Raw genomic sequence first — 22,763 nt, 5'->3', positions numbered from 1 at the left:
CACATGCCACACAATAGCTATAATTCATGCATATTATTTGTCGATAGACTTCGCACTCTGCCTGGCATTTAAATGGGGCCCCCCGGTGGTTCTTTTGTGTGGAAGTGAGGAGCTTTTTGTTGACATTACAGGCTGTCTGTCTCTTAGGTGAAAGCTCTTTGTGAGGTGTCAATCTTAGGATTTCAGTGGTGGAGAAAATGATGTCACTACAATGAAGTAAGCATTTATTTCAAGTTAAGTGGCTACTGCTCAGTATCTATCACATGCCATTTGAGCATCATGAGGACAATGACAAAAATATCAGATATTGATTTGCAGAAATGAAAAAAAATCATTAATTTTGTCAAACATCCAGGCAAAAGTTAATTCAAAGACGTCACCAACTGATGATAATGAAGTTGGGTGGATACTTCATTGATGAAATTAGCACTAATGGTTACACAATGACATATTTCTTAAAATGAATACATGCAAGAGAAAGCAGGGATGTAAGAAACATTATATACATTATATCCATAATGCAAACATCATCCTTTCATAAATAGAAATATGAGAAGGCATGGCATAAAAAAGCATCTTGGAAATAACTTCAACAAAGTAGACTGCACTATATTTGTGAACAAAATAAATTTATCCTAAAAAAGTATTGAAAAAAAAAAAGTATCCTAATCAATCACAACAAGATAATCAATGTATCAATAGCAGATTTGTGGACAAACATCTCTTATGTTCTTGGACAAACATAGAGCCCCATACATAAGAGGATGACACACATCATTGATCACAGTAAAAGCAAGAACACGAGCAGGCACTCCTTACTTGTGCACAAAGCTACTGTAACAGATAGTCCTAAAACACAACCAATTTCCTAGTACAAAATTGTCTGAACACTATTTCTGTTGGGGCACATGTTCAGAATCAGAATCAGCTTTATTGACCAGGTTTGCGTAAACAAATAAGGAATTTGACTCCGGTTAGAGTACCGAGGCAGCCATCTGCGGCGCCATTTGAAAAATACAGCATAACATGAGGAGAGAGGAGGAGAAAAAGGCAACCCCCAGATGTTGGGCTCTGGCAGGCTTTTACACCTCTTGGGTGAAGAGGGAGGGGCTGCAGACGTAGGAGTCTTTGGGGTTATCTTCCAGAAGCTTCTCCAGCGGGTTAGGCTCCTCCATCTCCTGAGGGTCAGACTCAGGCAGCTCGGGCACCGCGAGGTGTTCCGTGGGCACGGGGGTCACAGAGGTCACCATGTGGGGCACGGCGCTGGCGGGCAAAGCCGCGGAGCAGGACGGGTACTGAATGACAGGGCTGGGGAGAGTGGCCAGGGGTTGTGGCCAGGGGATGTAAGTCAGGGAGGCATCGTGGAAATCCACCGTCGGCAATGCTGCTGAGGTTGGAGTTATGGCCTTTATGTGGAATAAAAGGTAAAAACAAAGAAATGAATATGTGGGCAATTTATTGTACGCTATCCATTTAAAGAGTACATAAAACATGTTTGTCAGTAGAGTAGTTTATGAGTAGATTGCTCTCATATGTGTGAAAGTTAAGTGAAAGTTAAGTACATTCAATTCTCACAAAATGGGCCGCGAAAGTGTTGCTCAACAGCTAGACTTTGACACTGACACTGAACACTGACATCTGTCAAGAGGGAAAACCCCAATCTCTCTCTGCCTCTTCCAACACAAGGCAAAAACACTGCCACTGACAAGCCCAGAGGGGGAGAGCAGAATGTGAAAAGAAGAGAGATAGAGATGGTGACACGGACACGGACACGGACTCTGACGAGAGCTGAGACGAGGAGAAAGTGTGGTAGGTGGAGAGAGGGAGGAAAAAAACAAACAAGAAAAAAGAAACAAGAGAATCTCTCCATCTCACCATGTTGGTGAAGAGCGGTGTGTGTGTCAGGGTCAGCAGGGACGACGGTGCCACCATGGTGTAGCTCGGACAGACCTGCTGGACGTACATGTCCGAGGAGAAGACGGAGGAGGAGACGGGGATGGGGACGGTGTCGGACTGGAGGTAGTCCGAGGGCGCCCAGTGGCTCACCTGTTGCAGGGTGGGAGCTGCAGGCTGGGCCAGCCATCCAGGGTACAGAGCACCAGCATCCGTCACCACATCACCACCAACACCACTGGGCCTACCCTCCACAACACCTGAAGGCCCTGTCAATAAATGATTATAGTTATGGTTAAGGTATTTGACAGATGCTTTTGTACAAAGTGACTTACACTATAAAAAATACTACATTAGTTAAAAATAATAGTTTCAAATAAATAAGTTCAAAAAGTCTACATTTAGCATAATAGTAATAACAACAAAATCAATAACAATATGTATAGGTGTATAAAGTATATACAGTAATTGGTAACACTTAACACTTACAATAATGGTATACTATTTAGCGTTAGGTAAGTATTAGTTAAGCATTAACAAACACTTAATTCATAATTATTACGTATGTTTTCAACATTACTTAAGGATTAACAAATGTAATTTTTCCTCATTAATAGAAAAACACACTGATAACACCTACAATACTAAATAAGAATCTATTAATGAGGAGAAACACATTTGTTAATCCTTAAGTAATGTTGAAAACATACTTAATAATGATGAATTACATGTTTGTTAATGTTTAACTAATACTTACCTAATGCCCCAGTGCCCCAGTGTATTAACCTCATAGCTGAATACATTTTGCAAAATCAATGTATAAAAGTATATATAAAAAAAAAATATATATAGAATTAATAATACATAAGAATATCAGCAAATGTCAGAGTTAGAAATTATTGAGGACTAAACTCACCAACATGAGTATATGATGGCAAAATGCTGTTTGGAATCACCCCCTGTTGGCAAGAACAAAGGTTTTACCTGTTTCACCTTACAGCAATGCTATGCAGCATTTTACCACTTCACCACAGATAAGGTAAACACACCTGTCGTTCTCACTAGCTGCCCAGGTGTTGCAATATTTAGTTTTGTGGCCCAAGACAGAGTGCTCCAGTATTTTTTTGAACAGCTTGTATAGCATTGCCTCTGATATTGCCAATCGACAGCAGCTAACAAGCAGCTACCTGTGATATTGGTGTTTCCTACATGCCTTTTAGGAAGTTAGCTTACTAATTTCAATATCAGTGATTGCATTTCAAAAACAAAATGGTTAAAAAAAGATGAAGATGAATGAATTAACCCTGACTTCTTATTTGAACAAAAGCTTTTGTTGACCAGTATATGAGGGCTAATGATTGATTCTGCTAATTCTCCCCTTAGGTATTTTTCACTGAGGCCAAACAACACTCACAGCACCAGTAAAGGTGCACATGCAACAGCAGCAAAATCACATGCAAACACTCAAACATGGATTTAGTTTAACTGAGAAAATAACACTGGCAATACACCAAAAGTAGACATGCATCAATTTAAAGTCTCCCCAGACTGAAAGTGCAAGATTTGTCCATTAGTGAATGTAGGTGCAATCATTACACGATACAGTGTTCTGCATATATGGCAACGGGGCGTGCAGAGACAGAGCGTGTTGGAACAAAGAGCATCGGGAGCACACACCTTGAGAGAGGGAGTGGCGCTGAGAGAGAGATACACTTGTTTGCGGCCTGCCGTGGACACAGTTCTTACACCTACAACTAAAACAGTACCAGCAACCGGAGTGTGCTAAAGAGATGTGGTGCTCACTGCAAAGAGATAAAGAGTGTGCTTAAGAAACTTGGTGCTCACTGCAAAGGAAAATGGGTGCAAATGTCACCCTCCCTTTTCATATGCTGTGTGAGGAGGATCTTTCTCAATATCAGCATCAGATTACCAGGACCTAACTTGGTCATCACTCACCAACAACAGTGCAACTCAAACTCACATTAATAAATTAAAATCCTTTTCCACAGCCAATATAGTAATTGTGGTTGGTAGCAGTACATGTCTAAATGACAAAAACAGACTTTTTTAGTACAGAGAGCATGGCTTTCAAGTGGAAGATTATTAGATTTGAGAGGGTACTTAAGAAGGGAAGCCTTTAAGGTATTTGAGTTGAGTACAGTTGATCAGTGTGGACTGGTGTGGGGTAGGTGTGGTGTGGGGGGGTGTAGGTGTTGGGTAGGTGTGGGGGGGGTAGGTGTGGGCTGGGTGTGGTGTGGGGTAGGTGGGGGGGGGGTAGATGTGGTTTGGGGTAGGTGGGGGGGGTAGGTGTGGGGTGGGGTAGATGTGGGGTGCTTAGGAGGAGATTCTCCCAAGATGTCATAAAAGCTAGAACCGCCACTGATGAAATGTTAAATTGGCAGTTTTGTGGGTATAATTGCTCTCCTTGCTCTCAGAGGAGGCAGCCTAATGATTAACCAACAGGGCACGAAGTGAAAGTGTTTTGTAAGTTATGAGGTGAAGGGGGGGGGGGGGACAGGTGCCTCCAACCTTATGCTTCAGAATGCAGAGCATGGCAGAAACAAAAAGTACCAGTACCAACATATCCACAGCTCAAGACCTCTGTTTCAAATGACACCCTTCTTTAGACCTTAACAACGAGAATGCTACAAGTGAGCAGGACTCTGGGATTAAGTCACTGGATCGGGGAAATACAACATGCTTTCAGCTATTAATGACCTGCCTTTGATTGCCTTGAAGTCCAGATCCAAATGTATGCAGACGATACAGTTATGTATACCCATGCAACAACTAGAGAACAAGCTGCAGCAAAACTCACGGCAGTACTAGAAAAAGTATCAGGCTGGTTAAATCTCAGTTGCCTTACTCTTAATGTAAGCAAAACAGTGGACATGTATTTCTCTATCAAGAGGAATGTCACGCCTGATATTTGTACTATAGGAGAGGCAATACATATTGTTGAACATTTGAAGTATCTGGGCATAATTATTGATTCTAACTTAAGTTTTAAAAAAACACATAACTCCAAAGTTTAGTTAATTTTAGACACATAAGCAGCGCATTACCAATAGCCGCTGCTAAACTGTTTTTGCATTCAACGATCTTCTCACATTTATCTTACTGTTCTACAAGCTGGTCCCAGGCAGGTGTGACTACGCTACTGTTCTACAAGCTGGTCCCAGGCAGGTGTGACTATGCTACTGTTCTACAAACTGGTCCCAGGCAGGTGTGGCTACGCCTAACCCCTTATGTGCCCTCTACAAACAAGCTGTGAAAGTTATTGACAAAAAAAACAAGAACTTTTCATCACTGCACCGTCATAAAAAAACATAACCTATTAACCTTTGTCAGTTTTCTCTGTTTTGCAGACATGTGTCTGATGTATAAATTGACCCATGATCTTGCACCACCACCACTCAAGCAATGTGTCATTTTGCAGAGATAATGTAAGGGCCTCCAGGGCTTCTGTAAGAGGTGACTGGTTTTTTTTTTAAAAAAGTATATATTTTTGGGCTTTATGCCTTTAATGATAGGACAGTGGAGAATGACAGGAAGCGAATGGGAGAGAGAGCAGGGGTGGGATCCGGAAAGGAACACGGGGCGGGAATTGAACCCGGGTCACCGGCATACGGTGCAGGTGCCCCAGCCAAATGCGCCACAGCTGGGGCCAAGAGGTGACTGTTACACTCTATTTAAGAAGTCTACATTTGGTCAATCAGCTTTCTCATTTACAGTAGAGTGCAGTAAAAAAGTGGAACTTAATTCCACTTCACATTAGAGATTGTGCAAGTCTCACCAGTCTCCTGAGCATAATTCTCAAGGAGAACTACCTGAGCCTGAGTTGTCACGACTCCTGTCATAAACTTATGACCATATGGAAAACTAGGCTTTTGAGTTACTGTTTGCAGATCTCGTTAGTCTTTAATACAAATTGCCTGTTGAAGACTACTCCCCATCGAGGAATCTCACGGATCAAAACCCTTGAATCAGCCCATGACAGCTGCCCATAAACTGATATAATGAATCAGCCCATGACAGTTGCCCATCCCCTGATATAATGAATGAGTTCCTCGGAACTCACATGACTCCCATGTTTGGTTACCGTGGATCTGGTCTGCAGGTTAAGAGGGTCACTCCCAGAGTGTGGGTTGAATGCAGGGATTTGGGACTAAGAAATTTATGGGCAACAAATGACAGTAACAGATGCTTATCTATGGGGTCTGAGAGAGGTAAAGTCCTCAGGCAGATGACCAGAGATGTATTTACTGCCAGTGATTGAGTATTTTCAGGTGAGCTTGCTGACCCACAATTCTCCTCATCACACAGATGTTAAAGGGGCTCTAGTCTACATAGTCACCCACAGCATTCCCCAAAGGTAATACCAAAGTTGTGTTGGGGTTTCTGCTGAAAGCGGAATATGCCTTTATCTATGTGATGATAATTAAGTAAATTTAGTAAAGAATGGGGGGGGGGGGGGACCCATGTGGGAGTGAGGAGAAGTCACTGTGTGTACGTGTGTGAGTGGGAGAGAGAGAGAGAGAGAGATGGTATGTGTGCGTGTGTGAGAGAGAGATAAAGAGAGAGAGAGAGAGTGTGTTTGTGTGTGTGAGGGGGGGGTGAGGAGAGAGAGAGAGAGAGAGAGAGAGAGAGAGAGAGAGGGTGTTTGTGTGTGTGTGGGGGGGGGGGAGGCTTTTCTGGCATTGCTCTGTTCATTTGCATAGGCCTCCTGCCCTCTGGCAGTGCAGGCGTAATGGATTAACTGTCGTTCAAAAACACCTGGATTATATAAAAACCAAAATCCCCTTGCAGGATAAGACATTGTGAGGAGGTCTACGGCTTCCTGCTACACCAGATAACTCCCACTGCCCACTACAGGAAGACATATATTTAATATATATTTTACATGTAAAGACACAAAACACAAATACACATTTGTTCACATATCATGCATATGTCCATTGGACAATTTTAGCTGACCTCCTAGTGTAAAGAAAGAACGTTACACTTTCTCTCTATCCATGTCTATGTCCACAGATATTTCTGGAGAATAGCGATGCCTGTGTTAGCCGCCAGGGCGTGCGCTGGAGGGAGGAGAGTCTCGTGGGCACTCACAGCGGTAGGGGGGGATGTTTTGATGCTGTTAGGGTTGTGGCTTCCTCTTTTTCTCCTCAGCAGTTCCTTCACAGGATCTTTGACTCGTACTCCCTGGTATGGCTTGGAGTTTGGTGGCTCAGTTGCTACTGTGTGGGCATAAAATGGGCCAAGAAAAAGTCATACCCATCATCTAGTTACATAACATGTCACAACATTCACATGTGCATAACTTCCACAAAACTGTAAATTGAAGTTTAAGTATTTAGGTTGCAAATATCCTTTGCAATGATGCAATGTGCATACTGATGTCACCGAGGGCTTGATGGTTGGACCTTGCTGGTAATCTGATGCAAGGATCTGATCATGAAAACTTTAAAAATGTCGATTCTCTAGGCCCTGTGTGTTCTGAATATCTGGCTCCTGACTGATTTATGGTATACATGTCATTTCATCGACAACCGCAGGGAACAAGCCTTCCGAAAACCATTTCCAGCTCCCCTCAAGCTCTTCCATGAAAAACTTGGCGGTACCCTTGCACAAGCGATGGGACACAACACGGGCTGTTGCGCAACACACACGCATGGGGCAGCAGCGTGGTGTGTGTCTAATACCAGATTATGTGGCCATGTCGTGGCATGTGTGAAGATGGGCGTAGATTTAGGGTGGGACGCTAAGGACTAGTCCTAATCAATATTTTAAGATGACAAAATTGGCCCCACCAATATTTTAGCGAACTTATTTGTGCTGCTGATCATTCCGACAGCCAGCACAACAGTACAAGAAACGTCGTCATATGATTTGCTGAAAAACAGAGGGGGAGGGGGAAGGGTTATCTGACAGGCTACTGTACTTGTTTGCACCGGCAGTCAAGCGAGCGGGTGTGTCAACGACAACGGTAAATTAGGGCTGTCTGCCAAGCCTATCCCAAAAAAGGCCAGAGTAAAACATTGTGATATTCCCTTTGCCCTTCAGCATGTACATGTTTGCCCCTTTTTGTGGTTTGTAGATCAGCTTTGCCACCCAAAAATACGAAGCTTTTTCATTGAGTCTAGGCAAAATAATTAGCCATACAAACTGGCAACTGGTGACCAGGCTTTCAAATGCGGATTTTACTGTGTAAAATAGCATATTACCCAATATATTGTCACAGCTAACCTAGCTTCTGTAATCTTTCAACCAAAGTTAGGAGTCATGTTGAATAAGGGTGTGCCGCATGGGCAGTCACATAGGCTATTAGTCATTATCACTGACCAATCTTGCAGTCGCAATAAACAATGGATCCGAGACATTTTCCTGTTCCTATATTCTGTTTATGTAGGCTAATGTATTTGTGAATCTAGCCTGCACAATGCAAAGAAATAAAAGATAAACTGGTGCATTTCCATATAGAAATGAACATTGCGAGACACTTATCTCTTCTATGATCTCATCCCAGAAAGATTTTCTTTGACTTGTTAGTTTTTTTTTTACATTTATTTTATCTAATGACATAGCAAACATGATGAATTGAATCCACATATCCTTGCACTTCCGAAGCTATTTTTCAGCATTCACGTTCCTCTTAAAGTGACAGGCACTCAATTAGATTTACACACCAAATGTGATGATATAGACAAGTGTAGCCTAATAATTTAAATATCAATATGATGTAATCAAATTACTAAATATGTTTAGCTATTAGTAATCATGCAGATCATAAAATACTATAAATAATTCTCAATATACATTTATAGTTTTTATATGAATTCCAAAATATGAAAAAGAAACCTATGACAACCATCACTTTCTATGTGTGTGTGTGTGTGTGGAGGGTCAATCCAATTCTATGATTGCCACTGATGTGAATGATCTCACAAATCAGAGTGGAGTGCACGCACATCTCCAAATTTAAACAGGTGCTGGGTATAAGGCTTAGCCGACAGGGATACCTGACAAGGATACCTGACGAAGACCTCTGGTCGAAACGTTGTACTAATAAACCACTCTGGGAGCTTATAGAAACAGTGTGCGGGTATCTTTTTATTTTTCAATGATCTCACAAATCACACAAACCAAATCAAATTTTAAAAAATCGCAATAGTATCGAAATCAAGATTCTTCACTTGCTATCGGTATTGAAACAATAATGTTGGTATCGTGGCAACAGGAGTTGTGGATGTGTCCCCACCAAAGTTGAGACCAAACCTACGCCCTTGGTGAAGATGGATATGTTTGTAGGAAGATAACCTTGGGGGGTCAAAGACATGTCTCCCGCTATCCCACAAGCACCTGCCGAAGAATCTGGTTCCCTTCAGCCAATTCTTGTTCCACTATCTGCTTCCTAATTTGAAAGGGGGAAACACTTCAGTAGTGTTGAACTGGAACCATACAGGGCAGGTACATTCCCTGCTTTTGGCAAAAGCCCAGTTGTATTAATCCACTCAGTCAATTGTATCTGAGCTAATGCTATCAAAGGTGTACACTCCCAAAAGTTCAACAGTAGTATGGGGTCAAGCATCTCACGCATGCCTGAGTAAACGCTGCACATTTGTTTGATTTGGGAATTCCAGCTTGAATCCCCATGGATTCAACAGCACTGCCTGTAAACCGAGTGATTTCCAGAGAACCTCAATAAAGCCTTTATTTACCTGGAAGGGCGGGGTGCTTCAGTGATTCGTGATAAACAGAGGCAGCTGCACTTCAACAGACTTCAGGGTGAGAACAGGGATTTATTCATCAAGACTGCCCCATTAGATATGCCTCTTTGTACAATAGCAGCAGCATTACATTTGGAATGATTGGCGCCCAATTTTGCTCCACCACAGTGTTATTTTCACTGCTTCACCAAAGGTCATTGGTACGGTATGACACGGTATATGATATGATATGATTATGATATTATATGATATGATATGATGTATGGCATGATATGGTATAGTATTTTTCATTGCTAAAACTAGGTTACCAACTCACACACTGCATGTACACTTTCATTAAACACTGATTTATTTGCTTTAGAGCAAAAACAGTCTACATGTAATCTTCACTAACAATCTATATCTGCCATAACAAATTATCAAAACTAAAAATCAAAACATTGAAAGTGATACAGGAAAAGCCCTTTGATTACGAATTCGGAGTCATTCAGGCCAGTGTTATGTGTTAAACCTGTCACCAAATGTAACATTTCAACACAGCTTTTACAGCTCTGCAAGTCCCAACACGTCGCACATCCACCACAAAGCCCACAGTGAACAGTAGCCTACTAGTGCAACTTTAGCCTCCATCTTACAGTGAGGATGGCCAGTGCACCTTGGCTAGTGCGCCTTTAGCCTCCATCTCACAGTGAAGACGACTAGTGCAGCTTTAGCTCACATGGACTGCTTTGTGAGCCGCACCCTGCAGTCACAGTCCTCTGTAAACAGATCAGGTGTTTTGCTAACGGAGTAGCTGAGGAGGGAAAGGGTGCTGCTCAGAGGCAGCTCACATACATTCACATGTATTAAGTTAGCAGACGCTTTTATCCAAAGCTCTTACAGAATGAGGAATAACATTCAAACTACCGTATTTTCCAGACTATAAGTTGCACCGGAGTAAAAGTCGCACCAGTCAAAAAATGTTTCATGAAGAGGAAATAAGTGCGACTTATAGTCCGGAAAATACGGTATAATGCAGAAGATTAGGTAAGAGATCAGAGGAAGCTTCTTTCCTGCCGCTGTCACCCTACTGACTAACCCCCCAACCCGCCCCGCCTCCTTGCCTGTGTGGTGTTCATGACCAGGGACAACAAGGAGGCGGGGCGTTCTGCCCCTCACCAGCCCCCTCCCCCCGGACAATCGTACTACTACAGTATATCCCATCCATAGTATTCTATTTATATTTTATAAAATGTGCATACTGTAATTACACTTATACATAGCCATATAATACTGTTCTTTATACTATTCTTGCTGCACATACAGTACACTTATTTTTTTACTACTCCTATGTTACTGTTACTACACCGCACATATTTGTACATAGGCCTATACATATCTGTCTATACAGTACATACTGAATATCCATATTTATTGTTGTTTTATAATAGGCTATTACTGTTAATACACTGCATATTAGGGGTGTAACGGTTAATGTATTCGTATTGAACCGAAACGGTACGGGCGTCACGGTTCGGTGCATGAATTTACACGGAGAATACACGGTATAAAAATACATAAAACTCGTGTGCGGATTAATTAATGTCATGCGCAATTACTGTTAAGTAGCGAGAGTTACGGGAGTTCGTTAGCGACACCTAACGCTAATCTGTAGCCTCGCCTTAGCTCTGAAGCTCTGTTTGGCGCCTATGTTTGCGCTTCAGCAGCCTTTGGATACACATACAAATAGGGCCAAAACCTATGGCTTAAATTAAATGATTTCGTAATGACAGAAAGCTATGTAAATCGCGAGGTAATTACCTTTATGTTGGGGTAACTTGTAACTTCTCACATGAGGAGCTGGTAGTGTTGGTAAGTGGTTGGTAAGTGCATAGACAGTAAAATAAAGTGACAACGCTATTTTTGTTTTGCTTTTCCCTCCATTGTACCGAACTCGTACCGAACCGTGATGTCCGAACCGAGGTATGAACCGAACCGTGACTTCTGTGTACCGTTACACCCCTACTGCATCTATATTATTTTTACTGCTCTTATAATGTTACTGGTATTACACCAAAGAGTATAGAAGTAACTCTTTGATTACACTGCACATACTGTATCTGTACATGTTGCTCATACACTGTTGTTATTGCCTATCCATATCTATTGTGCTGTTATACGGCTACTGCTAATACATTGCACATATTTATATTTCATTTATATTACTGTAAACCATACCACTTTCTTAACTGTATACTACACTGCACTATATATATTATACTGTTTATACTGCACCACCTGTACTGTGTATATCACATTGCACTTTTCTGCTTTTTTGCACTTCTGTTTAGACGCAAACTGCATTTTGTTGTCTCTGTACTTGTACTCTGTACAATGACAATAAAGTTGAATCTAATCTAATCTAAAGTGTTTGGAAGAAGATAGTGGTAGAGGGAGAGGGAGATGAAGGTTGAAGGAGAAAAATATGGAGGTGTGTGCTAAATGCATGCACCTCTTCTCTGATGCCTCTTTTTTATTAGAAATTAGGGCTCACTATCTTGTGTTCTATCACTGTAAGTGACCTTCATAGGGCCCACTATTTTGTGTTCTATCACTGTAAGTGACCTTCATAGGGCCCACTATCTTGTGTTCTATCACTGTAAGTGACCTTCATAGGGCTCACTATCTTGTGTTCTATCACTGTAAGTGACCTTCATAGGTAAGTGACCTTCATAGGGCCCACTATCTTGTGTTCTATCACTGTAAGTGACCTGCACTGAAAGTTGCCATTATTAGACCAACTTTGAAGAAACCTGGCCTTGACTGAAACGATTTCAATAATTATTGTCCTACATTTAACCTGCCATTAATTTTCAAAATACTGGAGAACGTAGTTGCATCTCAACTTCAGACCTACCTCCAAAACAATAATCTCTTTGAGTAATTTCAATCTGGTTTCCACCCCCAACGCAATACTGAAACAGCCCTGGTTAAGATCACAAACGATCTCCTCTGTGCAGCTGACACTGGTCTACTGTCCATCCTCATCCTTCTAGACCTCAGTGCTGCTTTCGACACAATTTCACACCAACTGTTATTGGAGCGGCTAGCGAGCATTGGAATCTGTGGCACAGCTCATGCATGGTTTGCTCCATCCATGGTTTGCTGAATCATCCCACAGGATTCATTACTGGGGCTACTTCTGTTCATCATCTACCTCCTTCCCCTCGATAACATCTTCAGGCACTATCCACTTTCACTTCTGTGCTGATGACACACAGCTCTATGTGTCCACCAAACCAACTACCACTCTCCCTCCCAATACCCTCATTGCTCGTCTCCATACAGACATGGATGACAAGCAATTACAAATTGCAAAAAACAGTATCTCCTCAATCCCTTTTGGCGAGACCACCATGTGAAGAGCCTTGGCATTAAACAGTACCCTTTCATTTTCCAACCACATCAATAATGTCTGTCGGACTGCATTTTTTCACCTCAGGAACATCTCCAGACACTTCAATGCTCCGCTGAAGTGCTTGTCAACACCGCGGAGTTGCCTCCGCCCAAGTCCATTAATTCTGTATAACAGGATACCTCGAAGGCCATTATCCCGCTTATCACCCGGTTGCCACTATAGGCAATAGTCATGCCTTTATAGCGCACGGTTCTGTTTAAAAAGAAGCCAACTTGTTTTATAACTTTCTTTGGCCCTAGGCCTATAACAGCGATAGCATGGACAATTAGCTTGTTTACAGTTGATTCCACTGTTACAAAGCCTGCTTCCAGGCTCAACCGTTGTCCTACTATGGTTGTTATAGTTACCATTCATAAGCATTGATATGGAATGGTGATTAAACTTTTTTACCAGATCTACTTCATAGGTGTCCCGATATTCAGGATTAATAGCCACCCCACCAGTCAATCAGAAAAGACAATTTCTTCTCTCCGGGTGATTAGTTTTGATATTACCGTAAAACTCCAAATAATAGCCCGGGCTTTTATTTTCCCAAATTGCTAAACTGCACCGGCTAGTATTAGAGACAGGCGTCTATATGAGACAGGCCTTTAATTCCCTTTACACTTTTCCTCTGCAAAGATGGAAAATATTATTGAATTACTGTAAACACACTGAATGTCTACCCATATGACTAGGCTATCTGATGACAATTGCAGATCATCATTCATTTAGTGTTGTTCATTGAGTGAGATAAGATCCAAATAATGGGGATAGCCAGAACAAATGAAACACGTTTTAATCAAACGTAATTTACAAAGAGATCATATCACACTGAAAGCATATTTTGTCACTAACAACCTAGCCTATATCTGTCCTCTGTCAAATACAGTTGCATTATCCGCTCTAACCAAAACTGTTGCAATGCAAAAGTGGAACATGCGTAATGTTTCATTCTCTTTCCTTTTCGGCACGAATGAAACAGCAAGAGAGGACATGAACCATATCGTTTCTCCCGTATTTTATTTGGCAAATTTGAAAACAGTCAGCTTACATTTCAAATCATTTCTCTTTATCGCCATGGCGGTACGCATTTAAAACAAAGAATAATGTTAGCAAACTCTTTTGTTTTGTTGCCAGCATAAAAACAAGCTTACCATCGGCCTATCCGCAGATTTAAAACAAAAGGGATGAATTTAACAATGACAGTCGGACATGTAGGCATAGTTCATATTGAAAAAAGCTAGCCTAAAAAGTTAGTTAGTCTAGCTTTTCCCCACCACAGTCTTTTAATGCCATCTAATCATAACGTTAGCGTGCGCAGTCTGCACCATACTGGCTTAAGCCCAATTCACACCAAAAATTCGCAACGAGATGAACTGCAACATTCTATAAACCAGCAACTTGATGCAACATTCTAAAACCTTGCAACTGCGACTAGACATGGTGAATGCTTTGCGACGGCTTGCAAGGATGTGCAACATCTAATTCACACCGCTGCAACGATGACCATCTGACGGGTTTTAGAAGATTAAATACAACCTGAAACTAAAAAAACAGACCAGGCCTCTATTTGAGACCGGCCTTTAGCCCAAACCTGTAGCCACACCAGGTGTTTGAAAGAGACAGGCATCTATTTGGGACTCGGCTATTATTTGAATTTTTACGGTATACTGAATATGACACCGCTAAAATGTTTTGGATAAAAGTGCCAGGCACATGAATAAGTGTGTGTAAGCTTGCTGTGCCACTACACTGTGCAGTTGCACATGCTTCCATAGTCATGCTATGCTGAGAAACAAAAAAAACAGCTTTCATTATCTAGGTCTCAATCTGCACTGTAAACTTTGAATTCTTTAGAATGAATAATGGATTTATGGATTCCCAGGTAGTGTGTGTGTGTGTGTGTGTGTGTGTGTGTGTGTGTGTGTGTGTGTGTGTGTGTGTGTGTACATACTTGGGTACCAAGTAGGGGTGAACGATTTTGGAAAAAAATCTAATTGCGATTTTTCTCACCAATATTGCGATTGCGATGCGATATGCGATTATTTTTAAGCTCTTTATCTTCTGTCTTATTCAACAAAGACAAGCAATATATTATTCTATAGTATGACCAACACAAAATTAGATAAGTTAAACATAAACTGTTCTTTCCTGGAGCCCAGGCCTATGTTATGATGGCATTAGGTCATTGAATAAGATTGATGAATGAAATATTTTTTTTAAACTATTTTAATCACATTAGTAGACCTATATTTGTTGAACTTCCAGCCTTGTAAACATTTAATGATTCTGATTCGTTTCTATTTTGTTTTTATTTCATGTAGATATGACCTTCTTTCGTTAGTTAACAAATACATGCAGTGGCACTGACACGGCTTCTCATTGGCCTGTGCTCTCCATGCACGCGCGCGCGCGCACGCCCACACCCACACACACACACACACACACACACAAACCTGCTCCTCTCCTCTGTAGGCTACTTGCACGTGAATCGGAACAAACTATTGTAGATTGTTGTAGCGCAAATAAATGCGGCCGAAAGACCGTTCGGCTAGGTGTTAACTAAAGGTTAGCATCATCAACACCGCAGCGCAATACGCATGCATGCAAATTAACTAGTTTGTTCATATCACAACAAAGCCAATTGCGGAGACAAAACTCTTTAAACAGGCAAAGTTATCAGCAGTTAGCAGCATGTATGTAGCCTAGAGCCTTAGCTGGTAAGCTAATGTTAGAACAGCTGGGTTTTTGGTGGTTAACCGTGTCAACTACTTGCGGATAACATTATGCATCAATTCATTACCTGTGAGATTTAAATGTTTGTGCCGCCAACCCCCTTGGATATCGCAAATGCCCCCACTGTCACTGTACTCCAGTAAACAAAGTTTTAATCGTCAGCTAGACAAGTGAACGAAGTTACCAGCAGAGTATAGCAGCACAGGGGAATTATGAACTAGAACCAGGGACATGGCAGGTTCGGGCAAAAGGTAATGAAGAGGTTTAATTTTAACCAAAGTAGCTCTACTGATCAGACCTTTCTTGACACTGTTAGCTGGTCCTCTTGTTTACGTTTTTTGCTTTTTCAGTGGTCGGTGAGAAGAGTCGGTGGCGCGTCGGCAAGCGCAAGTATAAATGCGTTTTGGTGACGTCACATATTACAAATCGCAGCCTTTGCGGTTTGAAAATCGTGTTTCATCATATCCCTAGTACCAAGTAAAAGTAATTGTGAGCAAGACTGAATTTTAGAACACAAAAGAGGAAGTGTAACAGCTGTGTTAGATTTAGAGGTAAACCTATTTGCATACAAAGATTATGGCAAGCAGTCAGGAGTCCAACCTCCAAAAATACCTTCCTCTTTCCTGTGTGGCACAGTACATGTGTGGACCTTTATTATTTGGAAGACATTTATTGCACCTCAATTTAGAAATGTCAACAAATTAATGATTATATACATCTCAATAAAGAGAGAGAGAAGCAAACTTAGCATGCTTACATACAGTATTACACCCTACTCAATTATCAATCACTAATTCATTAAGTTTACATATTACACCCTACTCCTTTAATTCATTAAGACTTTACATTTTACACCCTACTCCTTTAATTCATTAAGAGTTTACATTTTACACCCTACTCCTTTAAATCAGAGTGTATGTCCAATTGCTGCAGATCAACATATTGTTTCATGTTCATTCTTGTCAGTTCAAATTCTGCCATTAAAAAAATAAACTTTTGGATAGACAAGTGTTCATTGTGTATACCAAGTGGGTGACATTAACCTGCATGCATTTGCAAAGCATGCTCAAGCAAGCAAGAAATCCTAAACCACAGCAGTGCACCAACACATTCTTTTCCATTCTTTTTGACACCCTCTGATTTCCTGAAGGATAAACCACCACATTTATGACTCAATTAATGAATGTAATGAATTAAATTAAATTTCATATTCAATATAATATCAAAACAGGCTGTATATATTCAAATACAATTCATTAAAGAATGTATACATTTGAAGATAAGAGAAAAAGTATACACTTTCAATGCTTCCAAGCACTCAAGATAATAGACCCTGATTTGAATTAAGGGCCAAGTGCAAAGTCCTAAATCTAGCCAAAACTAGTTTGATAACTAGACTGAATCAATTTGCTAATTAACACCATAGGCAAAATCTATAGGCACAAACATTGATGATCCAGCTCAATGCTGCCTAATGCCACCCGATTAGCTCGTGCATAACAACTTTTCTTTGTTGATTGACTTAGCACTTTGTCTTCCATTTTTAAATTAGGGTCCATTTTTGTGATTACATGTGACCATGTAAAAACTAGGAGTTCCAACAGTAAATGCAATATGCCCATGATCTACAGTACGCATGTCTCCTGTATGAAACCTACTCCTATACCGTGATACTCACTCTCATAGAGCACCTTACAATACACACTGAATTACAGGCTCAGTCCCTGTCCTGTCATGCTTGATCATCCTTAAGCACACTATGTTGATATTTGATTTAGTTTATATAGAATATTGAGTATTTCGTTTTTAGTATCATGTTTATCTTCTACTGTCTCTATTGTACAGTGGAGTTTTTTATTTGTATATTACTTTTTCTGCTGTAAGTGCATGTTGTGTGTGATGTCTGTATGCTACTGAGACCTTGAATTCCCCCTTGGGGATCAATAAAGTATCTATCTATCTATCTATCTATCTATCTATCTATCTATCTATCTATCTTCTTTTCAGCCTGTGTTCTGTGTTTCTGGGACATCTCAGACCAGTCCAGAGCAATTAGCTTGTGTTCTGTGTGTTTCTGGGACATCTCCGACCAGTCCAGAGCAATTAGCTTGTGTTCTGTGTGTTTCTGGGACATCTCTGACCAGTCCAGAGCAATTAGCTTGTGTTCTGTGTGTTTCTGGAAAATCTCAGACCAGTCCAGAGCAATTAGCTTGTGTTCTGTGTGTTTCTGGGACATCTCTGACCAGTCCAGAGCAATTAGCTTGTGTTCTGTGTGTTTCTGGAAAATCTCAGACCAGTCCAGAGCAATTAGCTTGTGTTCTGTGTGTTTCTGGAAAATCTCAGACCAGTCCAGAGCAATTAGCTTGTGTTCTGTGTGTTTCTGGGACATCTCAGACCAGTCCAGAGCAATTAGCTTGTGTTATGTGTGTTTCTGGGACATCTCTGACCAGTCCAGAGCAATTAGCTTGTGTTCTGTGTGTTTCTGGAACATCTCAGACTAGTCCAGAGCAATTAGCTTGTGTTCTGTGATTCTGGAACATCTCAGACCAGTCCAAAGCAATATGCTGAGTGATGGATACAGACGAGCTGCTGACAGGAACTCTGGGGCTTCTTCCCCGCACACACCGGGGTTTTCTCCTGTGATAAGCCATCTAAACGGCTGTCAGGGCCCAGTGGGAGCGGCCCCTGGTCCAATGGTCCATGTCCCAGGTGTGTGTGTGTGTGGGGGGGGGGGGGGGGGGGGTGTTTAAGTTACAGGGTTCCTACACATTTTCCATTCCATTCTACACATTTTATATGGTTATATATGTTATTATGGTTTTATATGGTTATATATGTTATTATGGTTTTATAAGGTTATATATGTTAATATGGTTTTATATGGTTATATACGGTATGTTAGATAGATAGATGAGATAGATAGATACTTTATTGATTTTTATTAATCCCCAAGGGGAAATTCAGGATCTTCGTTATTATGGTTTTATATGGTTATATATGTTATGGTGCAGATTGTAGCTGTAAGATCTAGAACTGCCCACATTTTGCATTTTGGGGTCTGTACCCAACTTGGCTATATATTCCTCAAAAAAAAAATGCAATTGGCCATTGTTGGACAATATTCAAACAGCTCTGTGTTGGAATGGATAAGTATATATACTCTTTTGATCCCGTGAGTGAAATTTGGTCTCTGCATTTATCCCAATCCGTGAATTAGTGAAACACACTCAGCACACAGTGAACACACAGTGAGGTGAAGCACACACTAATCCCGGCACAATGAGCTGCCTGTTACAACAGCGGCGCTCGGGGAGCAGTGAGGGGTTAGGTGCCTTGCTCAAGGGCACTTCAGCCGTTCCTACTGGTCGGGGTTCGAACCGGCAACCCTCCAGTTACAAGTCCGAAGTGCTAACCAGTAGGCCAAAGCTGCCCCAATACGAAAGTTCAATGCTGGCAGAGGCCTCAGAAATCACCTAAGATGTATTTTTTGGTTGCAATAACTGGGTTATCAGATAATACAGTGTGTATTTCTTGTTAACATTTAAGCAAAAAAAAGGCAGAGGAAATTTTTGTACAAACACAACCATCTACAAGTGCTTTAGGCAGAGCTTCGTAAATATACAGCACCACGGCACTAGTATACACACACAATGGTGTAGAGCATGGCCTACAATACAGCCTAGGTTCAACGCAGAAACAAATCACACATCTTGCATTGCTTCCTTCAAAGTCAATGACATCAAGCTCACTCTCGTCTCATACTGTACATTATTTATATTTTAGAAAACACTGTAGATTCAATAGTCTGGAAATGCAAATATTTGATTATATTGACTATTATGATGTATTCAAATCTTCTTTAAAACGTTGACTTCCTAAAGCATGTGAAGAGTTTGGTTCCAAAACGCTATATCTTCTTTTTTGAAAACATTAATAAGTCATGTTATATAATTGTGTATTTCAGGTAATATCAATAAAATTGCAGTTCTGTTGTTTTAATTGAGTATAGATAAATCAAATAACAACAGTTCTACTGAAATTACTTGGAAAACAAAATGTAAAAAAAGATGATTTATGAAAATTCATTAAAATGGTGGATATAGAGTTTTGGAACCAAACTCTTCATGTGCAACCCACTATAAAAGTCCAGAAAAATAAATAGCCTGACAGCTTGTGTTCTGTGATTCTGGAACATCTCAGACCAGTCCAAAGCAATATGCTGAGTGATGGATACAGACGAGCTGCTGACAGGAACTCTGGGGCTTCTTCCCCGCACACACCGGGGTTTTCTCCTGTGATAAGCCATCTAAACGGCTGTCAGGGCCCAGTGGGAGCGGCCCCTGGTCCAATGGTCCATGTCCCAGGTGTGTGTGTGGGGGGGGGGGTTTAAGTTACAGGGTTCCTACACATTTTCCATTTCAAAATGTATTCGATTTTGGGCAAAGTGCAAAGTCTGAAGTAAATAATCCTGCTATATATGTAATTATGGTTTATATATGTTAATATTGTTTTATATGGCTATATATGTTATTATGGTTTTATATGGTTATATATGTTATTATGGTTTTATATGGTTATATATGTTATTATGGTTTTATAAGGTTATATATGTTAATATGGTTTTATATGGTTATATACGGTATGTTAGATAGATAGATGAGATAGATAGATACTTTATTGATTTTTATTAATCCCCAAGGGGAAATTCAGGATCTTCGTTATTATGGTTTTATATGGTTATATATGTTATGGTGCAGATTGTAGCTGTAAGATCTAGAACTGCCCACATTTTGCCTTTTGGGGTCTGTACCCAACTTGGCTATATATTCCTCAAAAAAAAAATGCAATTGGCCATTGTTGGACAATATTCAAACAGCTCTGTGTTGGAATGTATAAGTATATATACTCTTTTGATCCCGTGAGTGAAATTTGGTCTCTGCATTTATCCCAATCCGTGAATTAGTGAAACACACTCAGCACACAGTGAACAGAAGCACACACTAATCCCGGCACAGTGAGCTGCCTGCTACAACGGCGGCGCTCGGGGAGCAGTGAGGGGTTAGGTGCCTTGCTCAAGGGCACTTCAGCCGTTCCGACTGGTCGGGGTTCGAACCGGCAACCCTCCAGTTACAAGTCCGAAGTGCTAACCAGTAGGCCAAAGCTGCCCCAATACGAAAGTTCAATGCTGGCAGAGGCCTCAGAAATCACCTAAGATGTATTTTTTGGTTGCAATAACTGGGTTATCAGATAATACAGTGTGTATTTCTTGTTAACATTTAAGCAAAAAAAAGGCAGAGGAAATTTTTGTACAAACACAACCATCTACAAGTGCTTTAGGCAGAGCTTCGTAAACATACAGCACCACGGCACTAGTATACACACACAATGGTGTAGAGCATGGCCTACAATACAGCCTAGGTTCAACGCAGAAACAAATCACACATCTTGCATTGCTTCCTTCAAAGTCAATGACATCAAGCTCACTCTCGTCTCATACTGTACATTATTTATATTTTAGAAAACACTGTAGATTCAATAGTCTGGAAATGCAAATATTTGATTATATTGACTATTATGATGTATTCAAATCTTCTTTAAAACGTTGACTTCCTAAAGCATGTGAAGAGTTTGGTTCCAAAACGCTATATCTTCTTTTTTGAAAACATTAATAAGTCATGTTATATAATTGTGTATTTCAGGTAATATCAATAAAATTGCAGTTCTGTTGTTTTAATTGAGTATAGATAAATCAAATAACAACAGTTCTACTGAAATTACTTGGAAAACAAAATGTAAAAAAAGATGATTTATGAAAATTCATTAAAATGGTGGATATAGAGTTTTGGAACCAAACTCTTCATGTGCAACCCACTATAAAAGTCCAGAAAAATAAATAGCCTGACTAATACATACATAATAAATTTATACATGTATACATATATTCCAATGTACTCACAGTTTCTGAGGAGCATGGTTAGGCTATGCTATAAAATTTGTTTGTGTTTACAAATATGATGTGTCTCTTTCAAATGGCCGGAACGGACAGAATAATGGAGATTAGTAAAGGTTATAATGAATACCCATGTGGGCTGTACCACTCAGCCTGCTCAAAACGTCAGTGATGTCACCACACTTCAAACCACAAGTTCCTCTGAATCTCAAGTAATGACTCCCTATCTGTCAGTAAATCAACGTATGTTTACATACATCAACATACAAACATACATCTATACATCAACATACACACATACATACATACATCAACATACATGCATTCATACATACATAAAGTATGTTCGACAGGCATAAGTACATCTCTATCAGTCAGTAAATAGATTCTCATAAAATCTTCAAATGGATACTGGCCATTAAAGCAGAAATTACAAATGTTGGTTTATTGCTTCTTGAATGCCTGGCTGATCTGAATCATGGTATGTAATGCAAAGACATTCAGACTAACTTATGCCACAATCTCTATTGTTAGTTTATGGGTAGAGTAGGCACAGCAGGTATGTTAGGGGTACAACGTGAGTTGTTTATAGAACTGAGAATCCTCTGTGCTCTCGACGACTGTTAGAACCATTTCACATCCAGCTGCACAGCCGTCACACCTCACAGCCCTCTCTGCTCTGTGGCTCTGCCAGATTGTGGGAAAACATTGTGGCCTGTTAACTTCACACTGCATCAGGAGTGAAGCACTTAGAGTGGATGAGAACAATGAGAACAATGAAAACACATATAGTGCACACCAATCTGCAAAAGAAAAACAATTACTATCAACTCCCTCTACATGAAAGGGAAGTGTATGCAGACATACTTACAGTTGGGTTTTGTCACTGGTTTAAATCTATGTCTTGTCTGGGTTTTTTTAGTCCAACTGTAACAAATCTCTATAGGCCATCTAAGACCGCCAGGGAATTTCCCTTGATTGCTCTTCAGTGATGGGTTGCCATTGTGAATCCTGT

General features: G+C 40.6%; 1 protein-coding gene across 1 annotated transcript; it reads right to left on the bottom strand.

Moving 5' to 3' along the window:
• Nucleotides 1-207: 207 nt before the first annotated feature.
• On the bottom strand, nt 208-21,832 carry pou2af1 (POU class 2 homeobox associating factor 1). The gene is made up of 5 exons (XM_076290996.1): nt 21,755-21,832; nt 7,006-7,133; nt 2,810-2,852; nt 1,876-2,162; nt 208-1,406 (listed from the first exon to the last, which is right to left on the bottom strand). Exons 1-5 carry the CDS (start codon nt 21,768-21,770, stop codon nt 1,083-1,085), a joined length of 798 nt encoding a protein of 265 aa, XP_076147111.1. The 5' UTR covers nt 21,771-21,832; the 3' UTR covers nt 208-1,082.
• Nucleotides 21,833-22,763: the final 931 nt, after the last annotated feature.

This window comes from Alosa pseudoharengus, unplaced genomic scaffold (genome assembly GCF_046254945.1).
Source record: "Alosa pseudoharengus isolate Yale_2024_CS ecotype anadromous, Long Island Sound unplaced genomic scaffold, YU_APseudo_1.1 YU_APseudo_1.1_scf_18, whole genome shotgun sequence".
NCBI lineage: Eukaryota > Metazoa > Chordata > Actinopteri > Clupeiformes > Clupeidae > Alosa > Alosa pseudoharengus.
Note: the sequence above shows the minus strand (reverse complement) of the source record. Positions and strands in the feature narration are given on the sequence as shown.

Coding starts and splice junctions, on each gene's coding strand:
- pou2af1 (XM_076290996.1), bottom strand. Junction 2,163..2,809: donor GCCATCATATACTCATGTTG/GTGAGTTTAGTC, acceptor ATTTATTGACAG/GGCCTTCAGGTGTTGTGGAG. Junction 1,407..1,875: donor CACCGCTCTTCACCAACATG/GTGAGATGGAGA, acceptor TTCCACATAAAG/GCCATAACTCCAACCTCAGC.